The sequence below is a fragment of the chloroplast genome of Amborella trichopoda (assembly GCF_054954075.1).
Source record: "Amborella trichopoda chloroplast, complete genome".
NCBI classification, from domain to species: domain Eukaryota; kingdom Viridiplantae; phylum Streptophyta; class Magnoliopsida; order Amborellales; family Amborellaceae; genus Amborella; species Amborella trichopoda.
In genome coordinates, this window is record NC_005086.1 from 117,501 (window position 1) to 135,000 (window position 17,500).

Consider the following 17,500-nt stretch of genomic DNA (forward strand, 5'->3'; position numbering starts at 1 on the left):
GGGATAAGGTAAGCAAGGAGTTCATAAATCGAATAGAAGCTCTATACGGGGGAGATATTGTTCTCCAAAAAAGGGTCAGATTATGCAATGATCGGGATGAAAAAGAATGCTTACCCAAAATATATAGATAGACTAAATATAGACTAAATAAACATAGACATAGACTCAAAAATACAAATAAAAATATACTAAAATAAGGGCTATTGATAAAGAGGATAACGAAAAAAAGAGGTAAGAAGAGATTCTTCCACCCGCCATATATTTGATCGCTTCTCCTACAAAGAAATTTGTAATACCAACTGCATTCGTGACTCCATCAATTATCCGTTGATCAAAAAAATGAGTGGATTCAGCTAATCCTCGTATACCTCTAGTTAAGATTGTTGCATAATAAAGATCTATGTAACCGCGATTATATGACCAATTGTATATGACATTTAGTGCTTGGTCCGAAAAGATTCTTATCTTAGTATATATCTTTGCAAATGAGTTGATTAAGTCCAAATTCTGGAAAGATGAATGAACAGACCCATATAAAAGATTGGCTATTAATATTCCAAAAAAGGCTATACTGACTGAATAAATTGCATTTTGTGCAAATTCATACCAATCCGCCGAAGGATTCAAATACTCATGAAAAAGGTCCATTGATATTGATGGAATTAACCATTTTGATAACACGTCAAAGTCCGTTACTCCTTGACCGAAACGAATTCCTACGGACCCAACGAACAAAGTCAATATGGCCAATAAAAGTAAGGGGAATAACATAGTATTGTCCGATTCGTGGGGATAGGGAAAGGTTTCTTTTTTGACAAAATGAGTGCTAAAGGATCGCATTTTTATTACATCTCTATCAATCTGATATATCTTATTCTTATTCAAAAAAGAAGAAACTTTTTCATTTTGATTATTATTCATTGATAATAAAATCAAATTTCTGCTAAAAACTTCTGGTCCTTCTTTCCCCCATATAGATATTGAATACAAGGAACTATTTGTATCACCTTTAAAATGAACGCGTAAATGCCCTTCAAAAGTAAGTAAATACATACGAAACATATAAAATGCAGTTAATCCTGTTGTAGAAGAAGCTATTATCGCGAAAATTGGCGAATACAACCAACTATTATTAAGAATTTCATCTTTGGACCAGAAACAAGCAAGGGGTGGAATACCACAAAGGGAGAGCGTACCTAACAAAAAAGTAGCCTTTGTTATCGGCACATATTTACTTAAACCACCCATAAAAACCATGTTCTGGCTTTTATCTGGAGAATACCCAAGAATAGGTTCCATAGAATGAATAATTGATCCAGATCCTAAAAACAATAATGCTTTCGAATAGGCATGAGTGATTGAATGGAATAAAGCGGCTCGATAAGAACCTATACCTGAAGCCAACATAATATAACCCAGTTGAGACATCGTAGAATAAGCTAAACTTCTTTTAATGTCCTTTTGAGCAAGAGCCAAAGTGGCTCCTAATAGTACTGTTATTACACCTATCAAAGAAATAAGATTCATTATGTAGGGTATAACTGTCAAAAGAGGAAGAAGCCGAGCTACAAGAAAAATTCCTGCTGCTACCATAGTAGCAGCATGTATAAGAGCCGAAATAGGAGTTGGTCCCTCCATGGCATCAGGTAACCATACATGAAGGGGGAATTGTGCGGATTTAGCAACTGCACCCAGGAATAATAAGGAGGCGCACAGAATAGCAAAAGAGGAATTCAACACATTATTATCGATATTATCGATTGAATCATTGAATATATCAAACAAATCCCGAAATTCGAAACTACCCGCTATCCAATAAAGACCTAAGATTCCTAATAATAAACCAAAATCCCCTACACGATTAGTTACAAACGCTTTTTGACAAGCATTTGCTGCACTTGGTCGAGTAAACCAAAAACCTATTGATAGATACGAACACATTCCCACAAGTTCCCAGAAAATATAGATTTGTATCAAATTGGGACTAATAACTAACCCCAACATTGAAGTATTGAAAAAACTCATATAAGCAAAAAATCTTAAATATCCCTTATCATGAGACATATAATTATCACTATAGATAAGAACCATCATTCCAACAGTAGCAATTAATATTGACATAATAGAAGTAAGTGAATCGATCAAATAGCCGAACTCTAAGGAAGAATCACTATTGATGGTCCAGGACCATAGATATTGATAAATCGAATTACCATTTATTTGCTGAATAGACAAATTGGTAGAAAAAACCATAACTATACTTAACAATAAAACACTGGGAAAAGCCCATATCCGACGAATACTTTTTGTTGCCGGGGGAACAAGCAGGAGTCCCAATCCTATCAAAATAGGAACTGCAAGCGTAAGGAAGGGTATGATCCATGCATATTGATATGTACGTTCCATAGAAAAATTAAACTTTTTTTATTCTTATCAAATGTTCCCGATTCACCAACTATTATTTATTTTTTTTTCTTGATTATTACTCCTTCCGAAAAAAAAAAGAGAGGCTACTACTTTCTTTATATTATTTACTTATTTATTTATAATTATATAATTTATATAGATTTTATTACATTTTTTTAACAATAACAAAATATTTAACAAATAACAAAAGGAAAGTAGAAAAAAAATAGTTTTTTGCGAGGGTTATGTTTAGAGAATCACATGGTCTTTTTTAACTTTTATCTTTTCGATCTCCTAGTGATCCTATAGATAAAAGACAAGAGAAACAAAATATGATGTGCGCATACACGACGGTATGGAAGAAGTATCATCTACAGAATAAGTATAGATAAGCATATGAATAAAAAAATCCATTTTCAACAATAAATGTCTTTCACGTTCAACTAATAAATAAGTAACCTTTTTTTGAATGGCAGTCCCAAAGAAACGTACTTCTATGTCAAAAAAGCATATTCGTAGAAATTATTGGAAGAGAAAGGGATATAAAGCCGCGGTAAAAGCTTTTTCTTTAGGTAAATCTGTTTCTACCGGGCATTCAAAAAGTTTTTTTGTGCAACAAACAACAACAAAAACAAACAAATAATAAACCCTTGGAATCATCTGAATCAACATGGCTCGATGAATGAATTCCATGATTTATAGGATAAATAATTCGGATCTAATGAATATGTTTAAACGCATCATTATAGTAGATGGACCTGTATGTTTTAATATCTAGAATAAGACTTCTTCTGTCTAATCTAATGGGCCCTAATCTTAGAATCTTATGTTAGAAGGAGCACTTGTTTCTTTTGTTTGAAACATAAAATTGAAAAAAAAAAAGAAGAGATTGAACACAAGATACAAGGGTTTTATTTTAAATATTTCATTTGAATTTTTTTTTTTTAATTTGAATATTCAAATAGAAATATAATATAGTTATAGTACTATAGTAAGTAAGTACATTTTTGTATGATTCATGAGATGGGGATTCTTATTTTCCCCATCGATTCACTTTTATCAATATCAATCAAGAATTTTTTTTTTAGTTTTTAGAAAGAAACTTTAGAAAGCAACTTATACTTAGTATATTAGTTAACTTATACTTAGTATACATTAGTATATTATATAATATACATTATTCATATTAATTCTTCTTGAATTGTGCGTCCCCACCCCAATAGTTATACAGCATTCTTATTGGTTTTGTTGAAATATTTGCAACAAGTATAAACAAAAACAACTCTTTTTTTCTTTCTGTCCGTAGAGGAGCAGATATATAATAGAAAGAAATCAATAGATCACTTGAACTCATTTGTTTGTTTTGTCTATTACGATCCATGAAAACAAAAAAGTATTTGCAATTCCTGATACCAATCCTTCTACTCATTATTTAAGATTCTACATTTAATGAAATTGAAAAAATTGATTTCAATACTTGGTCAAGTCAGCAAGTATTCAATTTATTTGGACTATGATTCGATAATGAGTCAGTCTGTCTTGTGTATAGTAAAGGAAAATGTAATGGATATTCTTATTTTATTTAGAATGAAAGAATATGAACTCTCATTTTTGATGACTTGTAATTTCTATCTATGTTCTATATCTATTTCTATTTTATTTCTACCTATCAGATAGATATACCTCTATATTTTTAATAGGACTCTCACCTCAAATCTTGACGATTGAACATGGATGGGCAAATATTACTTTGATAAAGCCGCCATGGTGAAATCGGTAGACACGCTGCTCTTAGGAAGCAGTGCTAGAGCATCTCGGTTCGAATCCGAGTGGCGGCACCCTCGGACCCCAAAAGGGACACAACAGATCCTATATCCCAAAATTGAAAATAGAATTCAATTCCTTATTTCTATTCCAGAATTAAAGGACCTTCTCTTTTTTTTTACCAAAACGACTTTCTTATGATATTCGCGACTTTAGAACATATATTAACTCACATCTCTTTTTCAATAATTTCAATTGTCATTACGACTCATTTGATGACCTTCGCCCGTGAAATCGCAGGACTATCTGATTTGTCAGAAAAAGGCATGATAGCTGTTTTTTTGCGTATAACAGGATTATTAGTCACTCGTTGGATTTATTCAGGACATTTACCATTAAGTAATTTATATGAATCATTAATTTTTCTTTCATGGGGTTTCTCTCTTATTCATATGATTTCTAAAATACAGAACCATAAGAATTTTTTAAGTTCAATAACCGCGCCAAGTGCTATTTTAACCCAAGGCTTTGTCACTTCGGGTCTTTTAACTGAAATGCATCAATCCGCAATACTAGTACCTGCTCTACAATCCCATTGGTTAATAATGCACGTAAGTATGATGTTGTTGAGCTATGCAGCTCTCTTATGTGGATCCTTATTATCAATAGCTCTTCTAGTCATTACATTTAGAAAAAAGCTAGATATTATTTTCTTATTAATTAGGTTATTCTCTTTTGGTGAGATCCAATATTTGAATGAAAAAAGAAGTATTTTGCAAAACACTTCTTTTTCATTTAGAAATTACCACAAATATCAACTTACTCAGCAATTAGATCATTGGAGTTATCGTGTTATTGGTATAGGATTTACCCTTTTAACTTTAGGTATTCTTTCAGGGGCGGTATGGGCTAATGAGGCATGGGGATCCTATTGGAATTGGGACCCCAAGGAGACTTGGGCTTTTATTACTTGGACTATATCTGCGATTTATTTACATACTAGAACAAATAAAAACTTGCAAAGTGCGAATTCAGCAATTGTGGCTTCGATAGGATTTCTTATCATTTGGATATGCTATTTTGGGGTCAATCTATTAGGAATAGGCCTACATAGCTATGGTTCATTCGCATTAAGGTAAAGATCTAATTGAGAACTTGAGAAAAGATCTTGAAGAAACGATTTGAAAAATACATATTACATATACCCTATGTTCTATTAGAATATAAAAATATAAAAAATAGAATAAATAGAATAGAAATAAATAGAAAATTCGTGCGATTTTTTAAGAATAATTCGAATCAAGTATTGGTTCGAATTATTCTTAAAAACCCCAGATGTACCTAATTAAAATTCCCCTTTTTTAACTTTATTTTAGAGACGAGAGAAGCAAAGACAAATAAAAATACTAGAATACTTCTTTTCTTTTTCCTTTTTCCATTGTCCAGCGAAGGATTCAATAAAAGAAACTTTCAAAGAAAAAAAATTATTTGATTTTTTATGCTATCCATTAAAGTAATTTGCTAAAATAGCTTCTACCTTATCAACTGATAGTGAAAGAACGAAATCAGGATAAATACCAATACCCATTACAGGTAGAAGGATAGAGATTAAAATAAATATTTCTCGCGGTCCAGAATCTACAAAGTAAGAATTTGGAACATTGAATAGTTTGTATCCATAGAACATCTGGCGTGACATAGATAATAAATAAATGGGAGTTAATATCATTCCAATTGCCATTACAACAGTAATTAGTATTTTGGGGATGAAAAGATATTTTGGGCTGGTAATTATTCCCAAAAAGACCAAAAATTCTGCAACAAAACCACTCATTCCTGGCGATGCGAGAGAGGCCATCGAAAAGATACTGAACATAGTAAATATTTTTGGCATTGGTATAGCTATTCCTCCCATTTCGTCGAGATAAAGAAACCGTATTCTATCGTAACTTGTTCCTGCCAAGAAAAAAAGTGCAGCACCAATAAATCCATGAGAAATTATTTGTAAAATGGCTCCATTGAGTGCCGTATCGGTCATGGAACCAATTCCTATGATTGTGGAACCCATATGAGATACGGAGGAATAGGCTATTCTCTTTTTTAAATTGCGTTGGCCAAGAGAAGTTGAAGCTGCATAGATTATTTGAAGGGTTCCCACTATTACCAACCAAGGAGAAAATAGAGAATGAGCATGGGGTAATAATTCCATATTGATTCGAACCAACCCATATGCTCCCATTTTTAATAAGATTCCAGCCAGAAGCATACATGTACTGTAATGCGCCTCTCCATGAGTATCTGGTAACCATGTATGTAGGGGTATAATCGGTGGTTTGGCAGCATAAGCAATAAGGAAGCCGAAATAGAATAGGATTTCCAATCCCACGGGATACGATTGATTGGCTGATGTTTCAAAATTCAACATGGGTTGATTGGAACTATATAGGCCCATACCCAGAACTCCTATTAAGAGAAAAATGGAACCTCCTGCGGTGTACAAAATGAATTTTGTAGCTGAATACAGACGTTTTTTTCCTCCCCACATCGATAAAAGTAGGTAAACAGGAATTAATTCTAACTCCCACATGATGAAAAAAAGTAAAAGGTCCCGAGAAGAAAATGATCCTATTTGACCGCTATACATTGCTAACATCAGGAAATGAAATAATCGCGAATTTCGAGTAACTGGCCAAGCCGCTGAAGTAGCTAAAGTAGTGATGAATCCCGTCAATAAAATGGGACCTATGGAAAGTCCATCAATTCCTAGTCTCCAGTGAAAATCAAAAAGATTTATCCAGTTACAATCCTCTTCCAATTGGATTAATGGATCGTCCAATTGGAAATTATAATAAAATACATAGGTCATTAGGAGAAGTTCTAATAAGCATATACATATAGTATACCACCGAACCGCTTTATTTCCTCTCTGAGGTATAAACAGAATTGAAGAACCCGCGGATATGGGCAAAAGAAGAATCGCTGTTAGCCAAGGAAAATTATTCGTGGTAAAGACAAGATACACTTTGACCAGAAAAACCCGTGCTCGGAATAAAATAATAGATTTTATCTAATCAAGTACGGGTTTTTGTCGGTAAAGAGGAATCAAATGGATTCAAAGGAAGTTTTCCGGAAGATATCAATAAGCTAGACCCATGCTACGAGTGGTCTCATGCCATAAATAAACACGTACACTCAAGAAATCCGTTGGACAGGCGGATTCACATCTCTTACAACCTACACAGTCCTCTGTTCTTGGAGCAGAAGCTATTTGTTTAGCTTTACATCCGTCCCAAGGTATCATTTCCAATACATCCGTGGGGCAGGCTCGTACGCATTGTGTACACCCTATACATGTATCATAAATCTTTACTGAATGTGACATTGGATTTATAAATTTTTGGAACATCATAAATCTTCTATCTGGTAGAATCAAATAATTAGTAAATGACTGATATATTGTGGACACCAGACGAATCAGTGTTTGTACCAGAAATCCTTTTTGTAATCCATTTCTGGGTCTGTTCATGAGATAGTGCCAAGATACTTTGATACGTTTCTGCAGATCGGATGATTCGTATACATTTTGCTAATTAATTGAATCGACTAATTAGTTTAGTCAAAAAATCAATGAAATTCTATAAACTAGAAAAAATTGATTTAATTTAATAAATGAATCAATCGAATATTTGTTATTTTTTCATTGAATTTAGAAATTCAATGAATTTCTATTGAATTTTTCAATTTCATTGATTTTTATTGAATTTCATTTCTATTTAAATGAACATTTCTAGTATAATTTATATTTCTTTTAGTTAGTTTAATATATAGATAATTTAGAGAAGAGAATTTCTTATAGAGTTCTAGAATTAGAATAGCATTCCTAATCCATCGTAATGGTATGATGCATTAATCCATTCCATAAATAAGTTTCTATCGTGGCATATATATGTTATGTTTATGCCTTTCTCTTTCGACTTTATTTCTACTTTAACTTTACTTTAATAGAATAGATTCAACTTTCTAATTTAAAAGAATCAAATATTCTATGAGATTTTCGTATATTGTATATTATATGATTACAACTATTTCTTCAACAAATTTGATTGATTGATACGAGTGGATTTTCTGTTACGATGGATTGATGAAACAATAGCTGGGCCAATAGCTGCTTCAGCGGCTGCAATAGCTATAACGAAGATCGAGAAAATGTCTCCCTTTAATTGTCGACTATCAAATAAATCAGAAAATGTTACGAGATTCATATTAACAGCATTCAGTATAAGCTCAAGACACATAAGTGCTCTAACCATGTTTCGACTTGTGATTAATCCATAGATACCCATAGAAAATAAATAACTACTTAAAACAAGTGCATACTCGAACATCATTGACCAACTCCTCATCAATCTCGATTTATTTCAATATGAAGAAAAATTCAACCAAATTGATTGGCTATAAATATAGATAAAAGATGTCGAATAAAATAAGAAGTACGATACCAAGACCAAGGAAGGTATTGGTAATGAAATGGATCAAACTAAACTAAAAACTTTTCTCTATGTCATATCTTTATATGTAACATGAACCATATTCAAATGGGATTGAGGACGGATCGATGTGATAACAAAAACACAGAACACGACTTTATTTAATTGATTCTAGTATTCATATTTCATTTTATATTTGATTGAATTGACACTTCCAATTTAATTTCTTTCTTTTTTTTTTTTTATTCCGCACGAGCCATAGCAATTGCCCCTACCAAGGCAACTAAAAGAATTATAGAAATGAGTTCAAATGGAAGAAAAAAATCAGTTGATAAATGAATCCCAATTTGTTGTACGTTACTTGTAAGGTCCTGCTCTATGATCTGATTTGATCTTGTAGTCCAAATAATCCCGTACCATGACGTATCTAGAATAGTAGCAATTAGTGAAAAAAGAATACTTGTACAAACTACTGAAGAGATCCCATCTCCAACGGTCCAAAGATGGAAATTATTGTAATATTCTGAACCATTCATGAACATCACAGCAAATATGATTAAGACATTTATGGCTCCTACGTAAATAAGGAGCTGTGCAGCAGCTACAAAATAGGAGTTTGATAGAATATGGAATAAGGATATACGAACAAGAACCAATCCCGATGAAAAGGCAGAATAAATAGGATTGGTAAGTAATACTACTCCTAAACTTCCTAATATAATACCTGAGCCCAAAGATACCAAAAGAATATCATGTATTGGTCCAAGTAAATCCATGATGTGCGAAACAATAAGTCGAAATATTTCATAATCTTACTGACCAGAAAAAAAAAGGAGGTTACCTTATTTTGTTTTTCTTTTTCTTTACGTTCCTACTTTACGTTCCGAATTGAATTTCTCTTAATTTTAATGTGTTGTGGATTAATATTCATGTAGATAGAAAATTTTGGACATTGGACTAATCCTTTTTCTGTATCCAAAAAAAAATTTTAATTTCGGAATAATGACGGATATATGAATAGAGTTCAAATCCAAATCATAGAACTGTGATTCTTATAAAGAAAATATAGTTATGCCTTGTAGTTATTGACCAAACCAAATGAAAGAAACTTCCATCTTCTCGATTAAAACTAGATTCTAGTAATTGGTAATTGTTCTTGAATCAAGGGGTTTATTCATAGCTATTTTTGTTTGATTCGAATTCATAATTGTTTGAATTGTGTAATCTCCAACTACAGGTATTGGTAACCGACCCAAAGCAATTTGATTATAATTCAATTCGTGACGATCATAGGTGGAAAGTTCATATTCTTCAGTCATGGATAAACAGTTTGTGGGGCAATACTCGACGCAGTTACCACAAAATATACAGATTCCAAAATCAATACTATAATTAAGCAATCGTTTTTTTCTAATATCTGTTTCGAATCTCCAATCAACAACGGGGAGATCTATCGGGCATACACGAACGCATACTTCACAAGCAATGCATTTATCGAACTCAAAGTGGATTCGCCCCCGGAAACGCTCTGATGTGATCGATTTTTCATAAGGATACTGAATGGTTACAGGTAAACGATTCGCGTGAGATAAGGTAATCATGAAACTTTGACCAATATATCTTGCAGCTCGCACTGCTTGTTGACCATAATTCATGAACCCAGTCACCATAGGGAACATATTGTTGATATTCATGAATAATCTTTCTTTCTCTTGCTTGAGAGAGATTATGAATCTAGAATCTTCTATTTTATTACATTACAGCGAAAAAAGTTGGGAAGAAGTTGTCAGTAATAGATTACCTAGAGCAATAGGTAAAAGAAATTTCCAACCAAGATTTAATAGTTGGTCCATTCTCATCCTAGGTAAAGTCCATCTTGTTGTGATAGGAATGAACAGGAACAAATAAGCTTTAGCTAATGTAAAAAAGATACTAATTGTTGTTCCAAAAACTCCACCAATTCTATTTATTCTGAAAAGCTCAGGAATTGCTATGTATGGAATAGAAAGATTCCACCCACCCAAATAAAGAACCGTTACAAATAATGAAGAAACTAGTAGATTTAGGTAAGAAGCAAGATAAAATAAACCAAATTTAATACCTGAATATTCGGTTTGATAACCCGCTACTAATTCTTCCTCCGCTTCTGGTAAATCAAAGGGCAACCTCTCACATTCCGCTAAGGAAGAAATTAGAAAAGCTAGAAACCCTATAGGTTGACGCCACAGATTCCACCCCCAAAAACCATATTTATACTGTGCCTCCACTATATCAACCGTACTTGAACTGTTAGATAATCATAGTCGATGATAACATCACTGTTATCATCTCTATTCCAGAACCGTACATGATACCTCGGTTTCATACGGCTCCTCGATGGTCACATAAATCTAAGGACTGAAACCTTAGTCTTGCCTCGGCATATCCGTAGAGTAGAGATGGATCGGAATGTCCGGAATTAGACCAATGGGATTCTGTCCGCTATAAAAAAAAAGGGGGTGCTTCTGAATCTATCTTATCCTTTACCCATTATTTGTTGTTCAGTAATAACTCGATCTTTCAATAAAATACTCGTTGTCTCAAGAGATATTTCGACCCATATCTTTCATCTTTCGATTACGAAGAAAAATAAGTATAGTACAAGGGAACAAGCTAGTTCATGAGGCATGTAATTGATAAGTCATGATAATTCCATCCGGATGAGGATGAATTATTAATAGAGAAAAGAAAAAAGAAAGAAAGATCTCTTAGTATTCATTTTTCTATTGCATTCCCTTCGTTCCTATTCTTCTTTCTCAGAGGGGACTATATAAAGATAAAGGATTACTTCGTTCCTGATAGTTCTTCTTTAACTAGTGGATAGGAATATACTCTGGATCGGGATCATAAGGAAGTACTGCTTGATCATTTCTACCAACGTCAAACCCTCATTCTGATTCCTTTTACTTCTCCTTATGCAGAAATCCATTTTTGGATACGTTACATTATCTACATTACTAACCCTTTGTGCACCTTAGTGTTTCTAACCGTCCACTCACTTTTGATTGATCTCCGCTATGGTAATAGGTAAATACTATAGAATAGGAGAAACTCCATATGGTTGATCTTTTGCTCCCGCTTCAAGCCACGATACGATGACTAATCAACTAATCTTGGGCTTGGGGTAAACAGTTTCCACTGCTTATGTTGGTTCCTCTTGTACATAGGGAATGAGACTCCATTTTCTTACTACAAATCCATAAGCAAAGCAGTTTTGTTTCACTCATATAACTATCTGGTTTAGCTCATCAATCGGAATCATTGAATCAATAACGTAGAATCAATAACGTAGAGTAGAATATATATATATATATATTCTTTATTCGTTCTTTCCTCTGATCCTATACTTTCTTTATATACCTATCTATAACCTAATATTAGATTCTAATACTAAAATACTAAAAAAAGAAAAGACGTAAAAGTTAATGTTCTAACGAATCGCACGTAGAGATATTGATAACACACACAGAGTTAACGGTATTTCATAACTAATAGATTGAGCAGCAGCTCGTAGACCACCTGAAAAAGAATATTTATTATTTGATGCATATCCTGACATAAGAAGTCCAATAGGAGCAATACTGGAAATTGCGATCCATAGAGAAACACCTATACTTAGATCGGCGAGAACAAGGCGATAACCGAAAGGAATTACCAAATGACTTAGTAAAATTGATATGACCACTACAGAAGGCCCGATACTGAATAAACGAATATCTCCTCTAGATGGGAGAAGATCCTCTTTGAAAAGTAATTTGGTCCCATCTGCTATAGCTTGAAGAATCCCCAAAGGACCAGCGTATTCAGGTCCAATGCGTTGTTGTATCCCTGCAGATATTTCTCTTTCTAGCCACACAATAACCAATACCCCTATTGTGATCCCTGATACAGGAGTAAAAATAGGGATAAATAGCCATATCAGACCATAGACCTCTTTTGACGATTCCAATCTGGAAAAAGAATTGATAGCTTGTACTTCTGTCGTATCAATTATCATTTCAACGATCAACTTCTCCCATAATGATATCTATACTACCTAGTATCGTCATGATATCAGCCAATTTCATTCTTTTAACTAGCTGAGGAAGAATTTGCAAATTGATAAGACCGGGTGGACGAATTTTCCATCTCCAGGGAAAAACACTATTATCTCCTATTAGAAAAATCCCTAATTCCCCTTTTGGAGCTTCTACTCTCACATAGAGTTCTTGTTTCGACAATTCAAAAGTGGGAGAAGGTTTTTTACTAATAAATCGATATTCAAAATCATTCCATTCTATATTTCTTACTCTATCAAAGCGTCGGGCTTCTAAATTTTCATAGGGCCCCCCCGGAATTCCTTCTAGAGCCTGTTGAATAATTTTGACGGATTCTATCATTTCACTGATTCGTACTAAATAACGAGCTAATGAGTCTCCTTCTTTTTGCCATTGGACTTCCCAATCAAATTCATCGTAACACTCATAATGATCGACTTTACGAAGATCCCATGGTATTCCGGAAGCTCGTAACATTGGTCCTGATAAACCCCAATTTATTGCTTCCTCTTCAGCAATAAAGCCCACTCCTTCAACTCGTTCCAAAAAGATGGGATTACGTGTAATAAGTTTTTGATATTCAGCAACTTCTGGTAAGAAATAATCACAGAAATCCAAACATTTATCTATCCAGCCATGAGGTAAATCAGCAGCTACTCCTCCGATACGGAAAAAATTATGCATCATTCGCATTCCTGTGGCAGTTTCAAATAGATCATATAGCAATTCTCTCTCTCTGAAAATATAGAAGAAAGGAGTCTGTGCACCGATATCAGCCATAAAAGGTCCAAGCCATAACAAATGAGAAGCTATACGACTGAGCTCCAACATAATTACTCTGATATAGCTGGCTCTTCTAGGTACTTGAATATTTCCCAACTCTTCCGGTGCATTCACTGTTATTGCCTCTGTGAACATAGTAGCTAAATAATCCCAACGTGTTACATAAGGAAGATATTGTATGATTGTTCGATTTTCTGCAATTTTTTCCATCCCTCTGTGTAAATAACCTAATATGGGTTCACAGTCAATAACGTCTTCACCGTCTAGAGTAACTATGAGTCGAAGAACACCATGCATTGATGGATGGTGAGGACCCATATTGACTATCATGAGGTCGTTTCTTGTAGCTGGTACAGTCATATATTTTCTTTCCCCGATTCAATATTTCATTAATTGCTGAAAATGAAACGAAGTTCATCAAAATCCAAGATCTAATGAACCCAATAATTCATCTCAAATACAAATTTTCAAATTAACGAGTCTTTGGCTCCCGAATATTCAACTGACCGATTAATTTCTTATAACGTACTTTATTTTTATTTGACAAATAAGCCAGCATCCGTTGACGTTTTCCCAGAATTTTACGCATACCTCTTTGGGATAAAAAGTCCTTTTTGTGCAGTTCCAAATGTGAAGTAAGTTTCCGTATCTTATCGGTGAAACAGAATACTTGAAATTCAACAGACCCCTTTTTTTCTTCTTTTGAAATAGATGATATAAACGAATTTATGACCATAAAATTCTTCCTTCTTTTTTTCCTTCTTACTTTTCCACAGAGATGGATGGATATATGACTTTTCAATCAGGAAGAATAATGCCAGTCATCTCGATCTAATGCACGCAATAATCTGTTTCAAATATTTTTTTCTAGCAAATTAATAACTAAAATTGATTGATTCGGACACAAAAGAAAAGAAATATTTCTCCATTCACGAAAGAGAAGAATTTGGACCTCAGAATATCTTGTCGATTCATTCCTAGATCCAATTGATGCGTCACTAAATCCGTATCATGTATCGTAGTTTAAGATGGCGTGTGTATCTATCTGTCTTTCTTCATATACACCGGATATAGTACGTGACGTGATAGAGGATAGATAAGGGAATTTAAGATCAACTAATTCCGAATCGTGGATACATACGTATCCTTGACATACTGAAACGAGTACCATTATTGGTATCAAACCAATAGCGATTCATGCAAGCTAAATCTTCTAATCGATGGTTGGGCCAAAGAAACAATTTGAATTTAATGGCTTTATTTGTATCTGTCTCAAGATGCTTGCCCCTATCCAAAAATGGCTTACAGTTCTGTATCTTCTTCCTATTGGAAAATATTATATTTATGTTTCCTTTTCCGGGATTGAGACGACTTAGAATTCTCAATTCTCTACGCCGTCTCAGAGCTGAAATATTTTCAGGAACAAACAAATCATAATTCTTATTGTCTCCATTCACAAACACCCTTCCGTTCCGTGGAATGAATAAATCGAAAAAATTCTCATCAATATATTTTGTTTCTCGGTATCTTCGATCGGTTTGCTGCTTAATCTTATGGACCAATGAAATACTTAGGGTTTGATACATAAGAAATTGTCCATTCCATTTTCTAGATAGACGAAGCGGTTCCATAGTAAATACTCCCCCTTTTTTCAATTTTGTAAGAGGTAGATCCTTATGAATTAGCATTATATCCAACCACATTTCTCCTCTTTGAATAGAGGATATAACAATTTTTTTTGGATCCATGAGTCTAAGCAGGAGACTATATAATTTGATGTTATTGATCATTTTTTTCTTCAAAGAATCATCCCATCTGAATTGAAAAAGTAAATATCTTTTCAGGAGTAAATCCAGTTCTGCTTCCTTGTTGCTCTTGGATTGCTTCTTTTTCCTACTTTTATTAATGTCAGTGTAATCCTCTTGTTCCCTACTCTTTCCTTCTCTGTACCAAACATCTAATTCAACATCTTTTTGGTTTTTTACATCTGATCCAAAATATTCTTGGTATTTAGTATCTGGTCTAAGATCTTCTTGATCCCACCATTTTTTCTCTTCCCGGTCTCGAGTCCCTAATTCCAGATATTTTTTTTGATTGGATAATATACCAAGATCCCTTTTTTTATTTTCATTCATTTTTTGAGTTTCAGTAATCTTTTTCTTTCCATTAAAAAGAAGCAATCTTATGGGTATGGTCCAAGGTTTAGTCTTATATGCGTCATTAAGTAGTACAAGTTCTGGGAAAAACCAAAGCGCCAGATTCGATATGCGACGATATAGTAGTTCTTCATTCATTCCCATCCAATCAAAAAAGTTATTTTCTTTATTTCTAGGGTAAATTTCTTGATAACTCGTGAGATAAATAAGATCTTTCTTATCAATCATTTGATAATAATTCGTTCCAGTATTATTCTTTTTGTTAGTATTGATCCTGAGATCCATATCAGTATTGGTATTCCTTCTAGACCAAAATTTGATGATTCTCAGATCAAAATATTTTCTATCTGTCTTTTTCTCCATATCAACGATAAACCTTTCTTCTAGATAATCGCTAATAGCTGGTAAATTCAATTGTTCATATTTATGTATGATGTGACTATGACTAGATAGAATTAGAATCCTTTGCTCTTCGTTCACTTGTAATAGGGATCTATAAATACTCGAGTTATTTCCAAAATTGATATATCTATATGATAAAAGATCATATCTGTAACGTTTGCTAAGTTTTTTTTTATGATTCTGCAATAAATCCGCTGAATACAAAATATGTCTCTCGTGATTAATTAATGGGTCTTTCTCATATGAATATGAATCGGTTTTTTTCGAATCCTTATTTTTTATCATACACTGTTCATTTACTTTATTTCGCCATTTTTGCGGGTCTAATCTAGACCATCTAGTATAAGAAAAATTGTATTGATAATTACCTATTAACCAGTTTTTCCATTCGTTCATTCCGAAATTACCCGGTTTCTTATGTTTTGATTCGGAATGAAATATTCTTTCTATTTCCAAATAGTCCTTTATTCTATCTTTAATAGAATACGCTCTGCGGTATTGAAATAAAGATCCCAAGCGATACTTCTTAATACCTGGTTTTTGCGATAATTTGTAAAATACATATGCTTGAGACAACGAACAATGAATCTTTGAATTATTAGTCTTCTTATTAGAGATAGTGGAAAGCAGCTTCCTAGTCGAAATAAAGATAAAGTGGATCTTTTTTTTATTCTTTTCATCAATTCCACTTTGATTTTTTTCATCATTGGAAATGTATTTATCTATAATCTTTTTTGTTGATTCAAGAAAAAGTTGTGTATTGATCCTAGGGAGGTTAATCATACATAGAAAGACATTTCTGTGTATTCTTTCAATGAAACTTTTCATAAAATAGCGCCATTTATAGAGTAATCGAGTACTTCTTCTTTTGGATACTTGCCAAATAGGTTTCTGTGATTCCGATCTTTTATCACTATAACTTGTCTCATTAGGACTGATATTCATATCTATAGTTAGGAAATTTGTTTTCTTGTCTCTTGTGATCCTGATCCTTTCTATTTGATCTCTGATTGTGGTTGTCTTATCAGACAGATCCTTTCTTTTTCTTTCTGTCAGTGAAGAATTTGTCCAATCCATCGATCCAGTTCTAATAGGTGATTTTCTAATAGGTGATTCAGAAATTGTCTTATTATTACTTATGGAATCTTTCCTATTTTCACTTCCATCATAGACTCTCTTTAGTCCGAATAAGAAAACGGGATTTGCTTTTGTAAGTTCTTTCATTACTCCTTTTATAAATAGAACTCTTTTGATAACCCATATTTTTTTTTCTTTGAAAATTCTTACAAATAAAAACCATTTCTTTTTTCCTTTTTTAAACTTTTTTTCAAGTTCTTTATGAATAGGCTCAAAAAAGGAAGGTCCCTTTCGGGCAGGACCAAAGGGTAGGTCAGTTTCCATTCCCCAGACTGTTAAAAAACAAGAA

The 17,500-nt window shown here is 33.3% G+C and overlaps 12 protein-coding genes and 1 non-coding gene; 3 read left to right on the forward strand and 10 right to left on the reverse strand. All coding sequences in view use genetic code 11, as the record gives it.

Annotated features, from left to right (window-relative positions):
* Positions 1-165: 165 nt before the first annotated feature.
* ndhF (NADH dehydrogenase subunit 5) lies at positions 166-2,406 on the reverse strand. Its single transcript has one exon. The coding sequence runs from the start codon at positions 2,404-2,406 to the stop codon at positions 166-168; it is 2,241 nt and encodes a 746-aa protein (NP_904146.1).
* A 469-nt stretch (positions 2,407-2,875) lies between these two features.
* On the forward strand, positions 2,876-3,049 carry rpl32 (ribosomal protein L32). Its single transcript has one exon. The coding sequence runs from the start codon at positions 2,876-2,878 to the stop codon at positions 3,047-3,049; it is 174 nt and encodes a 57-aa protein (NP_904147.1).
* Positions 3,050-4,164: 1,115 nt separating this feature from the next.
* On the forward strand, positions 4,165-4,244 carry tRNA-Leu (UAG). Its single transcript has one exon. It is a non-coding gene; the product is annotated as a tRNA-Leu (tRNA).
* Positions 4,245-4,367: 123 nt separating this feature from the next.
* On the forward strand, positions 4,368-5,309 carry ccsA (cytochrome c biogenesis protein). Its single transcript has one exon. The coding sequence runs from the start codon at positions 4,368-4,370 to the stop codon at positions 5,307-5,309; it is 942 nt and encodes a 313-aa protein (NP_904148.1).
* A 362-nt stretch (positions 5,310-5,671) lies between these two features.
* On the reverse strand, positions 5,672-7,174 carry ndhD (NADH dehydrogenase subunit 4). Its single transcript is given in 1 exon segment — positions 5,672-7,174. A coding segment is annotated over 1 exon segment (1,503 nt).
* A 132-nt stretch (positions 7,175-7,306) lies between these two features.
* psaC (photosystem I subunit VII) lies at positions 7,307-7,552 on the reverse strand. Its single transcript has one exon. The coding sequence runs from the start codon at positions 7,550-7,552 to the stop codon at positions 7,307-7,309; it is 246 nt and encodes an 81-aa protein (NP_904150.1).
* A 700-nt stretch (positions 7,553-8,252) lies between these two features.
* Positions 8,253-8,558, reverse strand: ndhE (NADH dehydrogenase subunit 4L). Its single transcript has one exon. The coding sequence runs from the start codon at positions 8,556-8,558 to the stop codon at positions 8,253-8,255; it is 306 nt and encodes a 101-aa protein (NP_904151.1).
* Positions 8,559-8,899: 341 nt separating this feature from the next.
* On the reverse strand, positions 8,900-9,433 carry ndhG (NADH dehydrogenase subunit 6). Its single transcript has one exon. It carries the CDS (start codon positions 9,431-9,433, stop codon positions 8,900-8,902), a length of 534 nt encoding a protein of 177 aa, NP_904152.1.
* A 360-nt stretch (positions 9,434-9,793) lies between these two features.
* ndhI (NADH dehydrogenase subunit I) lies at positions 9,794-10,336 on the reverse strand. The gene has a single exon. The coding sequence runs from the start codon at positions 10,334-10,336 to the stop codon at positions 9,794-9,796; it is 543 nt and encodes a 180-aa protein (NP_904153.1).
* Positions 10,337-10,414: 78 nt separating this feature from the next.
* Positions 10,415-12,693, reverse strand: ndhA (NADH dehydrogenase subunit 1). One transcript has 2 exons: positions 12,141-12,693; positions 10,415-10,953 (listed from the first exon to the last, which is right to left on the reverse strand). The coding sequence occupies exons 1-2, from the start codon at positions 12,691-12,693 to the stop codon at positions 10,415-10,417; spliced, it is 1,092 nt and encodes a 363-aa protein (NP_904154.1).
* A 1-nt stretch (position 12,694) lies between these two features.
* On the reverse strand, positions 12,695-13,876 carry ndhH (NADH dehydrogenase subunit 7). Its single transcript has one exon. It carries the CDS (start codon positions 13,874-13,876, stop codon positions 12,695-12,697), a length of 1,182 nt encoding a protein of 393 aa, NP_904155.1.
* A 112-nt stretch (positions 13,877-13,988) lies between these two features.
* Positions 13,989-14,252, reverse strand: rps15 (ribosomal protein S15). The gene has a single exon. The coding sequence runs from the start codon at positions 14,250-14,252 to the stop codon at positions 13,989-13,991; it is 264 nt and encodes an 87-aa protein (NP_904156.1).
* A 376-nt stretch (positions 14,253-14,628) lies between these two features.
* ycf1 (hypothetical protein) overlaps positions 14,629-17,500 on the reverse strand; it is a 5,490-nt gene continuing 2,618 nt past the window's right edge. Inside the window, exon 1 of the mRNA in view lies at positions 14,629-17,500. This exon is cut by the window's right edge and continues 2,618 nt beyond it. Within this exon, the coding sequence (NP_904157.1) occupies positions 14,629-17,500 (2,872 nt within the window).